A 19,439-nucleotide genomic window follows, 5' to 3' on the forward strand; every position below is an offset into this window, starting at 1 on the left:
CTTGACCCCGCCCCTCCTGTCACTCAGACATTATGGCCTCGCCCCATCGCCAGGCCGGAAGGACAGCTTGCTTCGCCGGTCAGGTTCCTGCAGCTTCCGGGGTCCGTGGCACTTGGCCTGGTTGCCATGGCGGCGGTTGCTGTGGCGACCAGGTGGTGGCTGCTTCTGGTGCTAAGCGCCGCGGAGCTGGGGGTCGCGCGCGCCCTTCAGCCCCCCAACATCCTGCTCTTGCTCATGGACGACGTGAGTGTCCGCGCGAGCCGGGCTCCGGGGAGGGCTGCTGCGCTCGGCGCGGGGTCGGGGGCAGGGGAAGGGCGGCCAGCGGTGTGGGGGTCATGCCTGGTTCTGCCGTCCGCAGCGTGGCTCTTGAGTGAAGCTGAAGTGAGGTGGGCGTTTGCGGGCCGGACCAGAAGACCTTTCTGCCCTGTGCCTCCACTGCCCCATCCCTGCCCCACACCGCGCAGGAAGGTCTGAGTGGCAGCCCAGACCAACTGTGGTGCTGGCCACGTGAGGACCAGATCTCCAGGACCTCTGCTCACCTGTTGCCCTCCAATTCTCCGGGCGTTGGTAGCAGAAAAAGAGTGCAGAGCTGACTGAGACTCCGGCCTGCCTGTTCTGAAAGTCCCTTCTGCTGTCTTTGCCCTACTGGACCAGAGTTCCTTGATCTGGCTGCTCTGCCTCTGCTGGGATTTCTGGCCAAAGGTCTGGTCTTTGTGGGGTGGTAAAGAACTGAACCAGAGGAATGTCCCCCGTTGAGCATGTGTGTGGCCCCTGGTCACCCTGGTCACTCTGGTGAGCCAAGTCTGGGGATAAACCGAGCTGTTCCCAGCTTCTTTATGACTTGGTCCTCATTCTCCTTCCCAAGAAAGCCAGGAATGTATTTTGGATGAGTGAAATGGAGGTTCCCACACACATTTAGTGTCAGAAGAGTTGCGAGTAAAAATATCTCAAAGTTCCCCCAAAAGGCCAGCAAAGACTCCCAGTAGTCTTTGGACTGAGGCCACGAGCCTCACATTGCTGCTCTACGCTCCTGGCTTGTCAGAATTGCAAGGTTCTGTGTGTGTAAAACTCTCAGATTTCAAACATCTACTATAAGACAAAAACGTAAAATATATTTCATGCAACATTTTTTATTATCAAAGTAATTCTTTGGAATGGGTAGCTTATCCCTTCTGTGGATCTTCCCAACCCAGGAATCAAACCAGGATCTCCTGCATTGCAGGCGGATCCTTTACCAGCTGAGCTACCAGGGAATCCCTAATTCTTTATTACAAAAAGCTAACAACATTCAGATAAGCTAGAAAAGATCGCAGAGCCACCAATATGTAGTGGCTCCTCTCAGAGGTGAGATAGAATGTGTTTCAGTTCAGTCACAGCTGTTCAGACACCTTGGCTCCCAAAGGGGCCCCAAAGCTCCTCTCTTTGGGAGCCCGTCTGATGGCTGGTTAGGAAACTTTGCTTCATAACCAATACGTGGGTCTTGGAAATGCTTGCTGTGTCAGGGTCAGCCTTCTCAGAGCTGAGGTTCCCAGGCAGGAAGGCTGTTTAAGTACTTAAATCATCGAGGCTGAATCAAGCTGAGCCCTTAGCCTCTCCCACTTCTGCCTCTCCTCTCCCCAAGGTGACGGTTCATTAGGAAAGACTGACGCTGCAGGCTTGTTGAGATGGTCGTTTCCTGGATTTATGGAGCTAAAAAAAAACCTGGAAACTTCCCTGGTGGTCCAGTGGCTAAGATTCTGCACTACGAATGCAGGAGGCCTGGGGCTCAATCTCTGGTCAGAGAACTAGATCCCACTTGCCGCAACTAAGAGTTCACATGCCACAGTGAAGACTGAAGATCCTGGGTGCGGCAACTAAGACCTGGCACAGCCAAATAAATAGTTTTTTTTTTTTTAAGAGTTCGAATTCTGCAACAAAGATGGAAGGTCCCATGTACAGCAACTAAGGCCCTGCTCAGCTAAAGCAACAAAACAAAACCTGTGCCCACACCAAGTGTTTCTCTTTGCTTGTTACTGGGGCTGCTGGGTGACAGGCCTAGCGGGTGGCTTCCTGGTCTCTCTTGCATTCTTTGAGTGGTGGAGGGGGACCAATGCTGGGCACATCTTACTCAAGGGGGCTGACCGGGGGACTGTCCACCTGGGTGCCCAGGGTGGGCCCCAGGAACCAGGAACAGTAGGCCAAAAGACCCTGGTGCCCCCACCTCTCCTGTGTCATCTCCTCCTGTGACTCTGGCAGCTGAAGCCCAGAGAAGTTGGGGAGACCTCTGTCCTGGTCAGTGAATGTTAGAAAACAGACTCAAAGCAACTTGAGCATTAGTGGGGAACACAGCTCTCCAGACCAGACAGGCTTCAGGCCCCCAACAGTGCTGTGTCCTCACCCGGCCTCACCCCTACGGTCATCAGGCCTGGGGGTGCCCCCCCGCAGGTCCTCAGACCCAGTGCAGGCCCAGTAGGTATCAGCTCATGGAAGTTCTTAGAAGATGCTGAGTAGCTTTTTTCAGTGGTTCTGGCTCACCTCCGTTCTCTGTGGCTTGTGGGCCGGGGCACAGAGCTCCCTCTTGCCCACCTGGACCCTAGCGCTGTGTGTGTCTCTGTTCTTTACTCGTAAAACAGGACTAAGGAGGCCCCCATGACTCCTGGGAGGTGTGAGGCCGAGCTGTACAAACACCAGCTCTGGGTCCCCACAGTGTCCTGAATCTCCAGGGCTTCCTCCCAAATGTGTCGACGTGGACACATACGTGCGCGCGCACGTGATCATTCCTCATAGCCACGTGTGACACCTGTACTGCCCAGAAGCCCTGAACGTCCCACTAAGGAAAGCAAGGTGGAGGGCAGGAGGGGAACCACAGGGCCGGGGTCCGGTTGCCTTCTGCACAGGTGCAGGCAGGCTGATACATTTGTGTTCCAGATACAGTTACGTTCACAGGTTCTGAATGGAAAGAAGCTTGCGGGGGGCCTCTGTTCACCCCGGTACTAGGTGGACAGCCCACATTCTGTCCACTGTTGATCAGTGATGGACTCGGGTGTTTTCTTAGGGCTGTTGGGAGTCCTGCTGCTGTGGACATCTGCCCCGTGTCTGGGTGCCGGCCGGCTCGGTTCTCCAGGTGGCAAGCTCAGGAGGGACTGCGAGTCTCGGGGCCTCACTGGGTTGGCTTTGTGGGCCCTCACCGCTGTTTTCAAATCTGAGTTTGCCCCATGGAGTAGGACGGCCTCTGTGTCTGTGTGGAGGACAGAGGAGTCTTGATGCTGGTGCCCTGTGAGCACATGGGCTGGCATCTGCACCGGGGAAGCGGCAGACTGTGTCCTGGCCGTACTTGGGGTACCAGGAGCGGCTCCGGCTGTGTTCTCACCCGACCTCCACATGCTCCTTCCTGCAGATGGGGTGGGGCGACCTGGGGGTGTATGGAGAACCTTCCAGAGAGACCCCGAATTTGGACCGGATGGCCGTGGAGGGGATGCTCTTCCCGAACTTCTACACGGCCAACCCCCTGTGCTCCCCATGTAAGTCAGGGCTGGCTCAGGCCACTGGGGCGTGGGGGCAGGGGGCACACATGGAACAGGGAGACAGCAGTGAAGTGAGGCAGGGTGGGGGGACCTGCAGACCGGGAGGTGGGATACAGGGGGCAGGCATGGGACGGGGCGGGGGTGTGGAGGGGCAGCCTTGACTCAGGTGTCCATCGAACCCTGATGCTGGGGAGCTCCCAGGATCCACCCTCTGGCGGACATGGGGCCACCAGAGCTGTCAGAGGTCACCAAGGGCTTGGAGCCTGTGGGGACCTTGGCAGCAGCTATTCATTCACGGAGCTGAGTTCAGCGGCTCGTTCAGGGGAGGCGCTGGGCTGGGGAAGTGGTTGTCAGCCAGAGGTGTGGGGGCCCTACAGGTGAGGAGAATCTCTGATCTCAGGATGAGAAGTAATCCTGGTGGGGCTGGCCATGACCCACAGGCTGTCCCAGGAGCTGGAGAGCATGAGGCGGGAGGCTGTGTGCCCACCCGGCTCTCTAGGGGCTTCCGGGACTCAGGTACTGCAGGGCCAGCCTCAGGCTGGACGTGTGACACATGTTTCTGTTGTGTCCCTTCTGTGTAGCCAGGGCAGCTCTGCTCACCGGACGTCTGCCCATCCGCAGCGGCTTCTATACCACCAATGGGCACGCCAGGAACGGTAGGCTCCAGGGCGGGCTCCCTGACCTGGTGGGGTTTCCCATGGTCCTTGGAGGAGGGTGTGTTCCAGAGACCCCGGGGTGGGCCCTCTCCTGAGGTCCAGACCCCCCTCGGGGGGCACATTTGCCCGTCCTACCCCGGTAACAGTGCTGACAGTGAGGTATAGCTGGAAGACCCAAAAAGTGCCCGGGCGGTGCCACCCCCACCAGGGCTCTGCCCCTCGATCCTCACGGTGCGTGGCCTCCCTTGCGCGCAGCTCACGGGCTGTGTTGCTCTGCAGCCTACACTCCACAGGAGATAGTGGGGGGCATCCCGGACTCGGAGCTCCTGCTGCCGGCACTGCTGAAGGGAGCTGGCTACGCCAGCAAGATCGTGGGCAAGTGGTGAGTCCCACACCCCGCCAGCCAACTCTGTGACAAGGCTGGGGTGTTGGCTGCACAGCACCACCAAAGCAGCCCCATTATTGCACACACATGCCATCACGGAGGACACGTCAGGAGGCTCTGTCTCATGGTGAAACCAGGAAGCAGGCAGGGGTGGAAGGTCATGTGGTTGGGTCATCGGGGTGATGATTAGAGGGCTGTGAGGTGTCTCCTCTCCTGCTCCCCGGGGACACCCCCATGCTTGGCCCTGGAGGTTGATGCAGAGGTCGGATGTCCTCTCTTCCCTCTCCTGATCGTTGGACCCCTCAGAGACCAGGCCTGTCTGTCTACAGGAAACCTCCCTTGCTTTTCCAGACCTGACTGTGTCTCCTTTGCTGCTGCTGTGCTTCAGACCCTCTCCCCTTCAGCCCCCTGGCACGCACCTTCTCAAGCACCTCATCTGTACCTCTTGGGGGCCCCTGCTCCACCTGGTTGTTGTGGCGGCAGGGGGATCTGCAGAAGCCAGGAGAGGAGACTCAGCGAGTCGGGGAGTCTGGAGGCTTCAGGAGCACTTCCTCACTCCTGAGACCAGGCGGAAGCCGTCCTGCTGAGTTGACGAGCTGGGAGAGGGTGGTGGCTGCAGCGCGAAGCCGAAGAGGGCACGAGGGTTGTAGAAGCCTGCATGGCTCCGGCAGAGACGGGAAGGCCCGGGGAGACAGTGGCTGGGCTGCGCCAGGGCTGTACCCACAGAGAGGGAGTGCCTGTGATGACTGGTGCTCCCTGCCCAGCCTGGCAGCTCCACCCTGGTCCAGCAGTCTTCTGTTCATGGTCAGTGACTCCGGGCTGCCCCAGCTGGAGGGGGAACCTGTCCCCATGAGCTCTGGAGGCAGGCGGACTCTGGGGCAGGAAAGGGCATGGCAGGGCCTAGAGAAGCAGCCGGCGTGGACTCAGGGAGGTGGACGGGCTGGGGTCAGGATGGCCCTGGCCAGGATTAGGATAGGCTCTGAGACCTGCAGACAGTGCTGACCCCACAGCTACTCTGGGACCAGCTCTTTGAATCAACAGCTTCACACGAGCTGGACCTTCATGGGTGTTTCTGTTCCGTGAAGGCCGTTTGGGCTGAAGGACTCAGGCCCAGCCCTGCTGTGTAGCTGCGGCCCAGAGAGGAAGCACCTCTAAAGAGAGCTCAGGGCAGAGCCGGTGCGGTGTCCCCTACCCTGCTCCACACAAGGGCTGCAGAGGCCGGCAGCCATCCCTCAGAGGCAGAGTGGGTCAGGACCCACAGTGGGGGACTGAGAGGTTTGCTTATAGGCACCCAGACTCCGCTGCTGGCCAGCTCAGCTCTGGCCCTGTCCTGCCCTGGTGCCCTGGCCACATCCATCCTGGCCGAGTGACCAAGCAGCGCGGCGAGCTCATGGTCACCTGGGGTCAGCCTGTGCTTGCGACCCTGCAGACGTGACTCTAGAAGACCTGTCCACTTCCCAGGGTGGGGGCACCTTGCCTGGACGCTGCTTTCCTAAGCCATACCTTCTCAAGAGTCTCTGGCAGAAGGACCCGACGTGGGAAGGGGCCCCTGGGTGGGACCAGGGGGTGGGTCCGAGCACAGCCTCAGGAAACAGCTGGGCTGTCGCCCTGCAGGCATCTCGCCATGTTCTCTTGTTGTCTCCACTGGCTCCTGCCCAGGCATTGAGCACAATCACCAGACCTGGTCCAGGCAGCCCCAGGGTGTGCTCCCCTCTGCTGTTCCTGGGTGGCCAAGGAGGGAGGGGCTGTGGCCTCCGGGTGCCAGACTCAGGGCACCCTGGGCTGGCAGGACCTCGTCTCCTGAGCCTTTCTCCAAAGGCGAGGGTGGTTGCTCTGCGGAGCTCCCTGAAGTGCCCTGGGTTCCTGTCTCCAGGCACCTGGGCCACCGACCTCAGTTCCACCCCCTGAAGCACGGATTCGATGAGTGGTTTGGATCCCCCAACTGTCACTTTGGACCTTACGACAACAAGGCGAGGCCCAACATTCCGGTGTACCGGGATCAGGAGATGGTCGGCAGGTATTGAGTCCTGAGCTCCACTCCACCAGCTCCTGCACACGCCCAGACTTGTCCTGTAAGCCATGGCTGATAAGCGCCCCACCTCAGGGGGCTTCTAACAGTCTCAGGAAATGTGCTGAGAGCCCCAGATGCTTTACTCGGCTTCTAGGGTTCAGGCCCGACCCCTGAAGCGGCCAGGGGGCTGTGTTCCAAATGATCAGCCTCATTCTAATCCACTGTCCAGGGGCCATCAGCTGCAGGACCACCTGTTCTGACCATCGGGCGGCTGCGGGGCGGGGTTTGGGTTAACTTCCCTTTCTTTGTTCCTTTTTATTATTTGTATTTTGCTGGAGCTTATTACACGTCAGTGCACCACAGAGTTGGGTAGCTCACCCAGCACCACTCCCCTGCACCCCAGAGAAAGGCCCTGTGCCCTCCACAGCCCCGGGGACCCACCCCTTCCTCTCCCAGTCCTGCCTGTCCGCCGGGCAGGGGCGCAGCCTCAGCCCCACCCCGACCTGGTCCCCCAGGACCTGGGACCTTCCAGGCTCTGACTTCCTCCAGGAGAGGAAGGGAGACTTATCCAGGAGATAAGGGAGGGGGCTTCCCTGCAGTGAAGGCTGATCTTTGTTTGGGTCTGTACTGTTTTCAGATTTTATGAAGAATTTCCAATTAACCTGAAGACCGGAGAAGCGAACCTCACCCAGATCTATCTGCAGGTGACGGCTGCCAGTGCCACACAGGCTCTGGGCCCGGGAGGGGGTGGTCTTGGGCAGGACGACAGGGCTGGGTGGGCTCCGGGCTGGGGAGTGGGATGGTCTTGGGTGGGGATATTGGGGCTGGGTGGGCTCTGGGCCAGGGAGTAGGGTGGTCTCGGGCAGGGATGATGGTGCTGGGTGGGCCCCGGGCCAGGGATTGGGGTGGTCTCCGGTGGAGATGACCGTCATCCCTTCTCCTTAGGAGGCACTGGAATTCATTCAGAGGCAGCAGGCAGCCCACCGCCCCTTCTTTCTCTACTGGGCTGTCGACGCTACACATGCGCCCGTTTACGCCTCCAAGCCTTTCCTGGGCACCAGCCAACGAGGGCGGTGAGCCCTTTGCCCCAGAGACCTGGACCCCTGGGGCGGGAGTGGCGAGGGGGGTGGTCAGCCATGTCTGATCATCTGCAGGGCAGAGTCACTGTCACAAGTGACCATCAGCTGTGGGTGATGAAGCATCTGTGCCTCTTCCAGGGGGTGGACGGAGGGCTTGGCGCTACCCTGATTCCACCTGAGACTGACCCGCGTGCCCCTTCCTCTCCATCCCTGAGGTTAGGCTCTGACCGCCCTTGGGTCCTGACGCCGCTGGCCCCCACTGATTGCCCCATTCTTCCCGCAGGTATGGGGACGCCATCCGTGAGCTGGACGATAGCGTCGGGAGGATCCTGCGTCTCCTCCGGGACCTGAGCATCGCAGAGAACACCTTTGTTTTCTTCACGTCTGACAATGGTGCCGCCCTCATTTCTGCGCCCAGACAAGGCAGGTGCCCCAGCAGATGGGGTCCACTTGGGGCCCCTCAGTTCCTGGCCCACTGCAGGCCTGCTCAGAACCCTGAACTCCAGGCCGCTCAGATCTGAGGCTTTTCCACATCGTGGAGGGAGGTTGTTATACCTGGCTTTTCATGGTCCCATAAGGGTTTCACACCCCTGTGGTGACGTGTCTCTAAAAACGCTGGGGGCCCCAGGAGGGCCTGAGTCATTCAGCTCTGTAAGGAGCTGGAAACCCTCCGGGGCTGCGCCTGCATGGGGAGGCCCTGGGAGACCCTGCAGCTGTGAGTCCTGGGCAGAGAGGGGCCCGGGGATGTTCAGCGACAGGACCAGAGCAACTGGCCGAGAAGGAGCTGCAGGGGGGGGGACAGTACGGTGACGACCCGTGTACGCACCTGCAGCTGGAGAAACACGAGGAACAGCTCTTGTCGGCCACTGGCCAGTGACCCTTGCTGGCCCTGTGCCAACCAGCAAGGTGGGCTTTGGGCTGCAGGGAAGGGATGAGCCATGGGGTCGCTGCTGAACATTGCACTACTGCGTTCATCTCCCTGTCCCCCAGGTCCCCAGGGGGCAGGAACCCTCCCTCTGTCACGGGCACTGTTAGCCAGAGCCGGGCTGACCGCCCTCTGCCCAGAGATTCAAGGATCGCCTGCTCAGAGTGGGGCATATCAGAAAGACGGGGTCTGCTCCCCTAGAGCCCAGCGCACAGGAACTGCTTATGCACACTGGTGTTTGAGGGTCCAGCACCTGCCACGCTTGGGGTTCTAACTGTCTCACATTTCACGTCTCACCAACAGTCTACATGCTCTGTGCATCCATGGTCGCTGTCCACAGGGGCACAGCCTTACAACCACAGCTCTAGGTCACAGCCATCTCCAGTCATTCCGACCTTGAACTTGAGGCCTGAACCCCAGGGTTGGTCCTTTGTCTCCAAGGTGGCCTTGGTGCTCAGCACCTCTGAAGGGCCGGGCAGGGAGCCAGGCGGACAGTCATGTCACAAGGTCGAGTGCCCGGCAGGGCATGTGTGACCCTGGGCACTCAGGCACATGGGCTGATGGGCAGCTGTCTCCCCAGGTGGCAGCAACGGGCCCTTTCTGTGCGGGAAGCAGACCACATTTGAAGGTGGGATGCGGGAGCCTGCGATAGCCTGGTGGCCCGGACACATCCCTGCCGGCCAGGTGAGTCAGAGCGGGCCTTGTGCCAGGCCTGTGGTCATCCTGGGGCAAGAAGGCTCTGTCCCCTCCTGGGCTTCTCCCTGTGCTCACCAGGGCACATGTATGTGTCATCGGTCAGGGACTGCCTCTGTTCTCCGTGTGGGATGTAACTGCATGTGTGTGTGTGTGTGTGCACACGTGTATGTGTGCATCTCACTGTGCGCATCTGGGCAGCACAGAACCACATGCATTGCAGGTGAGCCACCAGCTGGGCAGCATCATGGACCTCTTCACCACCAGCCTGTCCCTCGCAGGCCTGGAGCCGCCCAGGGACAGGGCCATCGATGGCCTGGACCTCCTGCCCGCCATGCTGCAGGGCCGCCTGACAGATAGGTAGATATCCTTGCCCAGAGGGAGGTGAGATACAGGGGACTTGGGCGTGAGATGCGTGGTGGGGCCAAGAGGCCTTGCTCCTCCCCACGGTGTCCCTCACCACCCTCTGCTCATGTCCAGCTCCTCCCGGGCGCTGTCCAGTCATTTTCTCCAGCTCAAGACCAACTACTGTTGTGCTCAAACAAAATCAGTTCTCCTGGGTGCTGTGAACAAGTGCAGTTTCTAAAGTGTGAACAGCATAGCTGGAGCAGGTTTACAGCTGGGAGCAGACAGCTTGCTCCCTTTTTTCTGTCTTAAAACCTGCCATGAGAGCTTGTTACTGCAGGGTCAGGGGTTGGGGAGGTGCCGGCCACCATGGCCCTCCCTGCCAGGCCACCTGCCAAGCCCAGGCACCACCCCCTCACTCTGCTGCCAGCCTCCCCAGAACCAAGGATCATGGGCCTGCCGGGGGACCTCCCCTGAAGCCCAGGGACCGTTTCTCCTGACCCTGCCGGTCCCCCAACAGGCCGATATTCTATTACCGCGGCAACACGCTGATGGCAGTGACGCTCGGCCAGTACAAGGCCCACTTCTGGACCTGGACTAATTCCTGGGAGGAGTTCAAACAGGTGAGAGGTCTCAGCCCCATGGAGCCTCTTGGGGAGGGCTCCGTGCCCCTGGCCTGGTATCCTGGGAGCCACCTGAGGGTGTCCTGGGTCAGGTACTGGGTGCCAGACTGAGGGAGGAGAAGGGCTGTGCCATGCCTGTCCCCACCAAGTCCCTGACCTCCCCTTGTAGGGTGTCTGATGCCTAGGGGTTGAGGCAGGAAGGAGGGTCTGTGTGTCCACGTGACCTTCTGCATTTATGGACTAAACCCACAAGGTCAGCTCAAGGGCACAACTCTGCTCCCTCTCTCCCTCCTTCTACCCTGCCCTCCAGAAGCCAGCGCTGTGCTGGGCGGGCCTCTCCGCACCCCTCTCTGCCTGGCTGGGCTGCGGTGGTGGCGCTCAGCTGCAATGCCCCTGGGGCAAGGCCTCCCTCCCGTGAGCAGTCGTAAGAGAAAAATCCAGTGCTAATTAGTGGACTCTTAATTAAATAGCTTATTTGATTTGCATCCAAATTATAATTTGTGTCTTCTATCTAGACTTGGATTCTTCTCCATTAACTGCTCATCTTTTTTACGCTGAACGTAGTTGTTTCTCCCACCATTAAATCCGTTTTGTTCTCCAGCTGGGCTGCTCCCAGAAGGTCAGAGAGTCACCCACTTGGGAACCACCTGGGTGTCCATTCTCGCCGCCCTCAGCAGCTTAGACGGACTTTGGGGTCTATAGCTTGGTGCAGACAATGGAATTTCCCAGGCTCCTCGGCTCCTGCTTTACTGAACAGCAGAATACTTGCTGACTGGCTGGCCAGGAGAGACACATGGGTATTGGGAGGATCGCCTGTCAGAAGGAGCAGGGAGCACCACTGTGTCCCCAGCCCTGGTCAGGATTAACGTGCCCAGTCAGGGCTCCATTCCAGATCCTGTAAACGATGTCCAATGGTGGCTGGAGACCTCTGTCCAGCTGTTTATGGGGCCCTGGGGTCCCAGTCCTTCCGGAGGGTTGCCCTAGCCTCACCTGACTCACCCAGGATAGCAGCAGGCAGTTCCCTGAACTAAGTCAGGGAGCCCCGGGGGGCATCTTCTAGCCTGGGGGCCTCACTGGCACAGGAACCCCATCTCACACGAGCATCAAAGGCTGAACCCAAGGGCAGAGGCCACCCGGAGGGCATGGAGCAGGGCTGGACCCTAAGCCTGGTGGAACAGATGCTCCAACTCCTGTTAAAGGCGGGCGTTGGGATCACCTGTATTTCCTCTGGCTTCAGGTCCGTAGTCCTTCCTCCTTAGCCAGCCAAGGGGTCTCGGACGAATGCTGGTCGCCATGTACCTCATCACTACAAGGCTCACAGGGTGGACGTGAGAAGCTTTGTTCTAGAAATTAGAATGTAAAAAAAAAAAAAAAAAAAAGGTAGAATGTGGACTAAAGTATTTTAAAGAGACTCACCCCTCCCCACAGAAAAGTACTGAAACCCTAGGGGACGGTGCTCAGGGCAGGTGGTGCAGCTCTGGGCCGGGTGTGAGAAGGCTCCGTCTGCGGTTCCTGCTGGGCTCGCCGGCTGCTGCCGTCCTGTGACCTGCTCCGCCTCAAGGAGCCCCATAGATCGAGCATTCACTTGCACCCCCCCACCTTTCATTTCAGGGCATTGATTTCTGTCCCGGGCAGAATGTCTCAGGGGTCACCACCCACTCACAGGAGGAGCACACGAAGCTGCCCCTCATCTTCCACCTGGGCCGAGACCCCGGAGAGAGGTTCCCCCTCAGGTGAGCCTGGGGCTTGTGGGGCCCAGGACGCTTGCACAGGTCGGGGAGACTGAGGCTGGAGGTTACAACCAGGCTGAGGCAGCCTGGGAGTCAGTGTGGAGCTGAGACCTGGCAAGAGCAGACCACAGGCCCTGTGCCTACAGGGCCCCAGCAGCCTGATTGCCCCCTGGGGCCACCCAGAGGTCAAGGCCAGTGAGTCACTGGCCCTGCTCTCTTGCACCCCATAGTTTTCCATCTCCTGGGTTTTCCCCTGAGTCACCTCCCAGCACCTGCTTGTTGCTCCCGATGTTTGTTCCGGCCAGGCCATGGTGGAGGTGGGGCACATGATCCCACCCCCGGCAGCCCCAAGGCCTTTAGCCCGCCTCACAGATGAGTAGTGTGGGCCTCCAGGTCTCCAGGTGGGGAATAAGGAGAGACATCGTCTGACCCCACCCTGGATGGCAGGTGTGTGTGTGTGTGTGTGTGTGTGTGTGTGTGTGTGTGTGTGAGAGAGAGAGGGAGATACGTGACTTCCAATACAAGTGCCTATTAGACGGCAGCGGCGGCAGCAGCGAGCCCTGCCCCTGGCTGTGAGCTAGCTGTGAGCTGGCCAGATGGTGTCTCCTGAAATTCGAGGTCCCAAGGAACATACCTGCCAGTGCCCCCAGGAGACCCCACCATCACTGTCAGGGTCACTGGCCCAAGAAGAGGGCCCAGCGTGGATACCAGGCTCCCCCAGTGGGGAGACCACATGACTTGCATGGGGTGATTTGGGGGACAGAGCTCTGGGCAAGAAGCCCTTGGAGCTGCCACCTGTCTGGGAAGTGTGCAGGGCTGAGCACGAGGTCTCCCAGGTGTCTCCCCCGATGCCGTCACACAGGATCCTGGGGAGACTAGCTGGTAGGACGAGTGCAGCCAACAGAGCAGGACGCCGAGGGCCCAGGAGCCAAGTGGGCTCGGTCAAATCCGCCAGGACCAGTTGCTCCAAGAAAAAGGAGCCTGGGCCAGAGGATTAAAAGGGACCCCGAGAGAGGAAAGAGCCCCCCAGTTCTGGGCAGCACTCCAGGGCTTCCAGCTGAGGAGCAGGTTGAAGAGTCACAGCCACTGTCCTGGGCCCCTGGCTCTGCCTGAACCCTCATTTGCTGGATGGTTTCCTGAGTGCCCACCTCAGGGTGGGCAGGCAGGACAAGGGGGGACCACAGCCCCAGCCTGTCTTCCTGGCAGGTTGCCATATGGTGGCACCTGGAGCAGGACTGTCCCCTCAGTCTCCCCACACCCTGGTCTACCTGAGCGGGCTGCCAGGCTCGCTCTGCCCTTCCCCTACCTCGTGACCTGGTGCCGCTTGCCTGCAGTGTTGCCAGCATCGAGTACCTGGACGCCCTTCGCAGGATCACCCCAGTCGTCCAGCAGCACCAGGAGGCCTTGGTCCCCGGACAGCCCCAGCTCAATGTGTGCAACCGGGCAGTCATGGTGAGTGGTCTGTACGTGGACTGTGGGGGCAGCCCAGGGCTGCGTGTGTGCTGAGCTGTCTGCCTCAGACATGAGCCCCACTTCCCTCCTGCCGCTCTGGCCCCAACCTCACAGGAGCGGCAGAGGGTCTCTTGGCCTCTCTGCAGGAGCAAGACGAGCCAAACCTGTGTGGGATGTGGGTGTGGACCGGCTGGGTGGATGGCTTGGGGTACGGCCAGCCTGTGAGCCCCTCTCCTCACCCACCCCCACCAAACCCTGCTGGAGTTGTGAGGATGGATGTGCAGCCCGAGCTGCTGCCTTGAGCTGGGTGGAGGAGCGGGGACAAGAACTAAAGGACATTGGATGTATTCCCTGGGGGTGAGGAGTGCCGGGGGCAGCTGTCCTTGGGGGTGTCCTGGTCACTGTGGTCCACATCCAGGGCTCACAGGGAAAGATTCGGGGCAGGGGCCAGCAGGGCCTCCCTGTCCCTTAGAAGGACACCAGGCTGGCATTCTGGCCCCTGGACTCAGCAATGGAGCAGAAGGGCCCCGTCTCGGGACCACCGAGGTCCCTCAGGTCCCAGTGGCTGAGAGACCTCCACCCGGGGAAGAGCCCCCGGTGCCCCCTCCAAGCCCATCTTGTCGTCTTGGACATGGTGCTGTCCCCACCCCAGCACACCATCTCCTGTGGGCTGAGTCTCCAGGTAGCGGCCAGGTGGCTCAGAGAATGACAGTACAGCAGATGGGGAGGGGCCAACCTGACAGGCGCTGCCGCCACCTCCTGGGCGTGGCAGGAACTGCCACGGCTCCCAAGTGAGTGAACAGTGGGGGTTGGGCTCAGACTCTGAAGCAAGAGGTTCAGCAAGAGGTTCAGCCACAAGAGGTTCAGCGGCTTACACACATGTGGGCAGCTATATGTGCGCGCCAGTGTGCAAAGCACTCCCCAGCCTCCGTGCTTTGCTCCGCCCAGCTCCTCTGGACCAGCGCGTAGACTCTGGATCGTGTCCTCCGCTCTCAGGACAAGAGCAGCTTGCAGCCCGTCTCCCTAGGGCCTCAACAGACACCCTCCCTGACCCCCAGGCGCACAGGCTTTTGCGTGCACCCAACCCCTTTCTCTGCCCTGCCTCAAAGGTTGGGAACTGCTCCCTTTCCTAAACCTGGCTCTGCCAGGTGGCTGTGCATCCAGAGAGCCACCTGATGGTGTTCAGGGCAGGGGAGACTTGAGCCGTGGTTCTCACAGGCACTGATGCTCCAATTCAGACTCAAGGTCTGAGGGGGGCGAGAGTGGGTGGAGTGACTCTGGGGAGGGCACACTTCCTGTGTTGGGGGACCCAGCAAAGCCACGAAGGCTCCTTCTCAGGGATGTGAGTGTCCTGTTGCCAGGAAATCATGGCCACACAAAGCAAGTCTGCGCACGAAGGTGCAGCTGGGCAAGCCTGCAGAGGCACCAAGGCCACCACCTACATAGCTTATGGGGAGAGAGGAGTCTGTCCCACCCCCTCCACCACCTGGGGGCCTGCAGAGGCCATGGTGCTGGGCAGTTAGCAGACTGTCCCCTTCAGTGACAAGCAGGCCATGTTAATTCCGGGTCGCCGCAGGGCAGTGTCTCCTGTGCCAGCCTCGGGCGCAGAGCTGCTTCCAGGCCAGGTGGAGATGAGACAGGTGGTTCCACACCGTGGCATCCATCTGTTGGGATGGGGCAGGTCACAGGCCTGGGCAGGGCATGAGTCTGGATAGTACCTAGTCTGAAAGTGCTTGGAGTAACTGCATGTCCTCTTTCTGAACTTTCATTACCTAGAACTGGGCGCCCCCAGGCTGTGAAAAGTTAGGGAAGTGCCTGACACCCCCGGAGTCTGTCCCGGAGAAGTGCTCCTGGCCCCACTAGCGACAGCCTGGGTTCAGGCCAGGCCCAAGCCCCGGGCTAGGAAGGCTCTGGCCTCAGGGCCCTCGGCTAGAAGAGCACCAACTCCCTCTGCCCTGCCAGCCTGCCAGACGGACGTCGCCTGTAGCCAGCAGCGGTACTTGCCCAAGCCCAGCCCTGGAGTCTCTCGCCAGCTGTCCTGGCCCGCCTGACTGCTGCCTGAGGCCCACAGCAGCCCCTGAACTGGAGGCTACCCGCCTCGTGTTCCCACCCTGCTCCAGCTACCTCATGGCCGCCTCGTCTAGGGTCTGAGTTCTGTCCCTGGACCCAGAGGCTGAGATGCAGCCCCTCGAGGACTGTGGTCCTGGTGTTGAGGCTGCCTTCCCATCCTGTTGCTCCTTGGCGCTGTGCACAGGGCCTCCCCCAGCACCTCCCCCGTGTACCCCACCCCCATGGTGCAGGGGTGTGGTGTGAACATGATGGGGGTGGCCAAGGGCCTTTCTGACCCAGAGCCTCCCTAGTCCAGTGGGGACTGCTGATGCCAGCACCTCCCTTAGACATCTTAGACACTGGGGTTTGTCTGTGCCTCAGAGGTTCCCTGCCTGCCCTCCTTTTGTGGAGTCCAGGGTGGCAAAGCTTGAAGATGAGCCTGAGCCAGCCTGTGCATAGCTTCCAGGGGACCCACCCTAAGGGCCTGTGGGCTACTCCCATGGGGTGGTTTCCGCTCTGCAGGCTGCCCTGCCAACTCTACTGTTAAGATTTGGGGAATGGTGAAGAAAACGGGTTTAGAATAAAGTAACAGGCATTTAGCTTTTTCAAAAAACAAATTCTATTTAGGGAAGGTGGCCCCCTGGGTGCCATGGTGGGGGCTGGAATGGGCCAAATGCCTGGGCTTCCACTTCTGGCTCGCCCCTCTCTCAGCCCTGAGTCTTCTGAACTGCTCCCCTTCAGGCCCTGCTCCGAACCCCTTCTTGCTCCGGTCCTCAGGCACCGGGGACTGGCGGGGAGGCGGGGGTCCTGGGGGGAAGGCCCTCTCGTATGGTTCTGCCAGAGCTCAGCCGAGACCCGCTGGGAGGGAAGGCGAGTGGGCAAGGCCGGTCGGTGCGCGCCACCCAAGGCCTGGGGTCTCGGCCACAGCTGTGCCGAAGACCTGCGGTCACTCTCGGCTCGGCTGAAACTGGGCGAGTATTTCCCCGAAACTCTGGTTGGGCCTGCGTAGACGCTGTACTTCATCAACCCAGACTCACATCTGGGCCCTGCGCGAACGTCCTCGAGGCGGGGACGCTTGTGTTCTGGGCACCAGAAACAAGCGAGCGTCTTAAAACCGACCGTACTTAAGACTCGATGAAATACGGTACCTCCTGCGGGAGGAAGTGGCCCCGCTCCTTGGGGTCCCGCCCCGCCCCCCCCCCACCGCGCCGGCGCGGAGCTGCTGAGCCTGCCCCTGGCGTCCGGCCCCACCCCCTGGACTCCGCTGCCACTCCGCGCAGGCGCGGAGCCGCCGAGCCGGCCCGTCGTGCCAGCGACACGCGCGGAAGTGGCGATGGCGGATCCTGAGCTGCAGCTGGTGGCGCGGCGCATCCGCAGTTTCCCCGACTTCCCCATCCCGGGCGTGCTGTTCAGGTAACGGGCGGCGGGAGGGACTGACGGGTCCGCGCGGCCAGGGCTGTCGGGACGCGGTGGCCTCTGCGTGGGTCCGGCAGTCACCAAGCCTGTCCTCGCGTGCCAGGGACATCTCGCCCGTCCTGAAGGACCCCACCTCTTTCCGCGCCTCCATCAACCTCCTGGCGAATCACCTGAAAAAGGCCCACGGCGGCAGGATCGACTACATCGCGGGCAAGTGGAGCGGCGGGCGTTCGCTGGGTCCCCGGACCCTCCCCGAGGCTGCGCGTGTCCGCCACGAGGGCGCGGTGTCGAGGGTCCTTTACTCTGGGCAGGGCAGGCTTTGGGAGGGCGGCCGCATTCTGCTTAGGGGAGGGCTTTGATGAGGGGGGAGGGGGGACCTACCAGACGCCCCCAATGAAGTTGTAAGAACAGACCCGTTGCCCTACGCCCACTTAACAATCCAAAGTGGGGCAATAGGCCCCTTCAGCCTGGGAACGGCTTCTTCGGTGGCTGCCGGCGGCGGGCTGAGGACTGCACCCCAGTTTCCTGCCCCAGCCCTGGACAGATGGGGCTCCCAGGCTGACTCCCCAGGGCCAAACATGCTTGCTTGTTCTTGTACTGCTGCCTATAGAGCGCCTGCCCTGTGCCAGGCCTTGTACCAAGTGGAGGGTTTTATGAAAACCCAGAAGATCCGAGGGAGAAGGCAATGACAACCCATGGGTGAAGGAGCCTGGTAGGCTGCAGTCCATGGGGTTGGGAAGAGTCGGATACGATTGAGCAACTTCACTTTCACTCATTGGAGAAGGAAATGGCAACCCACTCCAGTGTTCTTGCCTGGAGAATCCCAGGGATGGGGGAGCCTGGTGGGCTGCCGTCTATGGGGTCGCAGAGTCGGACACAACTGAAGTGACTTAGCAGCAGCAGCAGCAGCAGATCCGAGAAGACCCTGTCAGGTCATGTGTCTTCTTGAGAGCCCCATGTCTAACCGTCACTAGATTCCTGAATACCCCGAGGGGCCAACTGCTGGGCCCTGGAACTGGGAGGGGCTCTGGCTAGCAGAGGTGGTCTTTCCTCCAGAAGCCTCCCTCCCTAGCCAAAACTCCCACGTGGGGAGGAGACCCTGAGCTCCCCCAGAAGGGCTCAGTCCATCCCCGAGGTGGCCCGTGCAGTCACAGCCTCTCCTGGACTTGAAGTTCCTAGGGCAGATGCTGAGCCATCTGCAAAGGGCATTTCAGGTACCACCAGCCAGTGGTGAGCAGCTGAACTTTGGAGAGAGGTCAGGTGACTTACCCCAGGCCACAGGGCTATTTACATGGCTGTATGGAGTGGCCCCTGCCCAGCTCCTGACCTCTTGCTCTCCAGCACACAGCAGTCCTGGGGTGATAGGGGAATCTGTCAACGTCCCCGAAGTGGATGGGTGGTGTTGGTCTTTCACCTGGAGCCCACGAGGCCATGTGTCCTGTGTCACGATGGTTACGTGTCACTGTCCAGCCCTAACTACGGGGACTGCAATGCTGCTGTAGTACACGGCTTTCCCCAACACCCCAGGTCTCGCCAACAGGCCTAGACTCACGCGGTTTCCTGTTTGGTCCATCCCTGGCCCAGGAGCTGGGTTTGGGCTGCATTCTCATCCGCAAGCGAGGGAAGCTGCCAGGCCCCACCGTGTGCGCCTCATATGCGTTGGAATACGGGAAGGTGAGAAGGCCGGGGGGTGCCTCTGTGGACCGTGCATTTCCAAAAGGAAAGCCATGGACTCCAGTGGAGCCACTGTGGTTGTAGTGAACATGGGAGCTCAGAGAGGCTGAGGAGCTGGGCCAGATTGACACAGCCAAGAGATAGGGTGGGTTAGAACTGGGCCTAGGAGGTGGCACTTATTAGTTCCCTAGCTCTGTGTACCAAGGCCGTTTTTTGGGGACACTTGTAGGTCACATGTCCACTTTACTTTGCAGGGTGAACTGGAGATCCAGAGAGATGCCCTGGAACCAGGGCAGAAGGTGGTGGTTGTGGACGACCTGCTTGCCACTGGTGGTGAGGGTCTTTCCCAGCAGTGGGCCTGGTGTCCGGGTGGGAACAGGCTTCAGCTCTAGTCTCCTAGGGGCTGTCTCCATGGTCCCTTTCTTCCCCCACCAGGAACCATGTGCGCAGCCTGTGAGCTGCTGGGCCAGCTGCGGGCTGAGGTGCTGGAGTGTGTAAGCCTGGTGGAGCTGACCTCACTGAAGGGCAGGGAGAAGCTGGGGGCTGTGCCCTTCTTCTCCCTCCTGCAGTACGAGTGACCCCAGCCCCAAGCCACCTGAAAGAAGAGAGGACCAGCATGGGCAGATGCAGCAACCCCCACTGGCCACCAGGGGGTACTGGCTTCTCACCTGGTCTGTGGCTGAGTGACTTTCTTCAGGGTGGGGCTGCCCCGGAGGCCCTGCTGAGGCTCTGGAACCCCCGAGGCCAGGAGCTGCCTGCTGATTGATAATGGAATGAGAATAAACAACTTTCTAGAGCAGAGTTTACTTCCCAGCGACGGGGTGAAACGGCCCAGTAAGCAGGCTGGGCACTTTCTGATGTTAGCATTTGGTGGTTCTCAAGCCCTGTGAGCTGTCTG

At 60.3% G+C, this 19,439-nt stretch overlaps 2 protein-coding genes across 5 annotated transcripts; both read left to right on the forward strand.

Annotated features, from left to right (window-relative positions):
- Window positions 1–17: 17 nt before the first annotated feature.
- Window positions 18–19,337, forward strand: GALNS (galactosamine (N-acetyl)-6-sulfatase). Of its 4 annotated transcripts, XM_027513801.1 has the most exons (16): window positions 33–243; window positions 3,377–3,500; window positions 4,085–4,159; window positions 4,439–4,541; window positions 6,418–6,561; window positions 7,193–7,259; window positions 7,501–7,628; window positions 7,918–8,057; window positions 9,140–9,243; window positions 9,476–9,612; window positions 10,118–10,220; window positions 11,832–11,953; window positions 13,285–13,402; window positions 15,179–16,864; window positions 16,971–18,874; window positions 18,977–19,337. In XM_027513801.1, the coding sequence occupies exons 1-14, from the start codon at window positions 127–129 to the stop codon at window positions 15,263–15,265; spliced, it is 1,569 nt and encodes a 522-aa protein (XP_027369602.1). In that variant the 5' UTR covers window positions 33–126; the 3' UTR covers window positions 15,266–16,864; window positions 16,971–18,874; window positions 18,977–19,337. The 4 variants fall into 4 exon arrangements, with proteins under 4 accessions (XP_027369603.1, XP_027369604.1, XP_027369602.1 ...); XM_027513802.1 differs by lacking the exon at window positions 4,439–4,541 and having other exon boundaries at window positions 18–243; XM_027513804.1 differs by lacking the exons at window positions 33–243; window positions 3,377–3,500; window positions 4,085–4,159; window positions 4,439–4,541 and adding an exon at window positions 4,896–5,348.
- APRT (adenine phosphoribosyltransferase) lies at window positions 16,727–19,342 on the forward strand. Its single transcript, XM_027513805.1, has 5 exons — window positions 16,727–16,864; window positions 16,971–17,077; window positions 18,408–18,541; window positions 18,796–18,874; window positions 18,977–19,342. Exons 1-5 carry the CDS (start codon window positions 16,785–16,787, stop codon window positions 19,117–19,119), a joined length of 543 nt encoding a protein of 180 aa, XP_027369606.1. The 5' UTR covers window positions 16,727–16,784; the 3' UTR covers window positions 19,120–19,342.
- The last annotated feature ends 97 nt before the right edge of the window (window positions 19,343–19,439 follow it).

Source organism: Bos indicus x Bos taurus, chromosome 18, assembly GCF_003369695.1.
Source record: "Bos indicus x Bos taurus breed Angus x Brahman F1 hybrid chromosome 18, Bos_hybrid_MaternalHap_v2.0, whole genome shotgun sequence".
NCBI classification, from domain to species: Eukaryota; Metazoa; Chordata; class Mammalia; order Artiodactyla; family Bovidae; genus Bos; species Bos indicus x Bos taurus.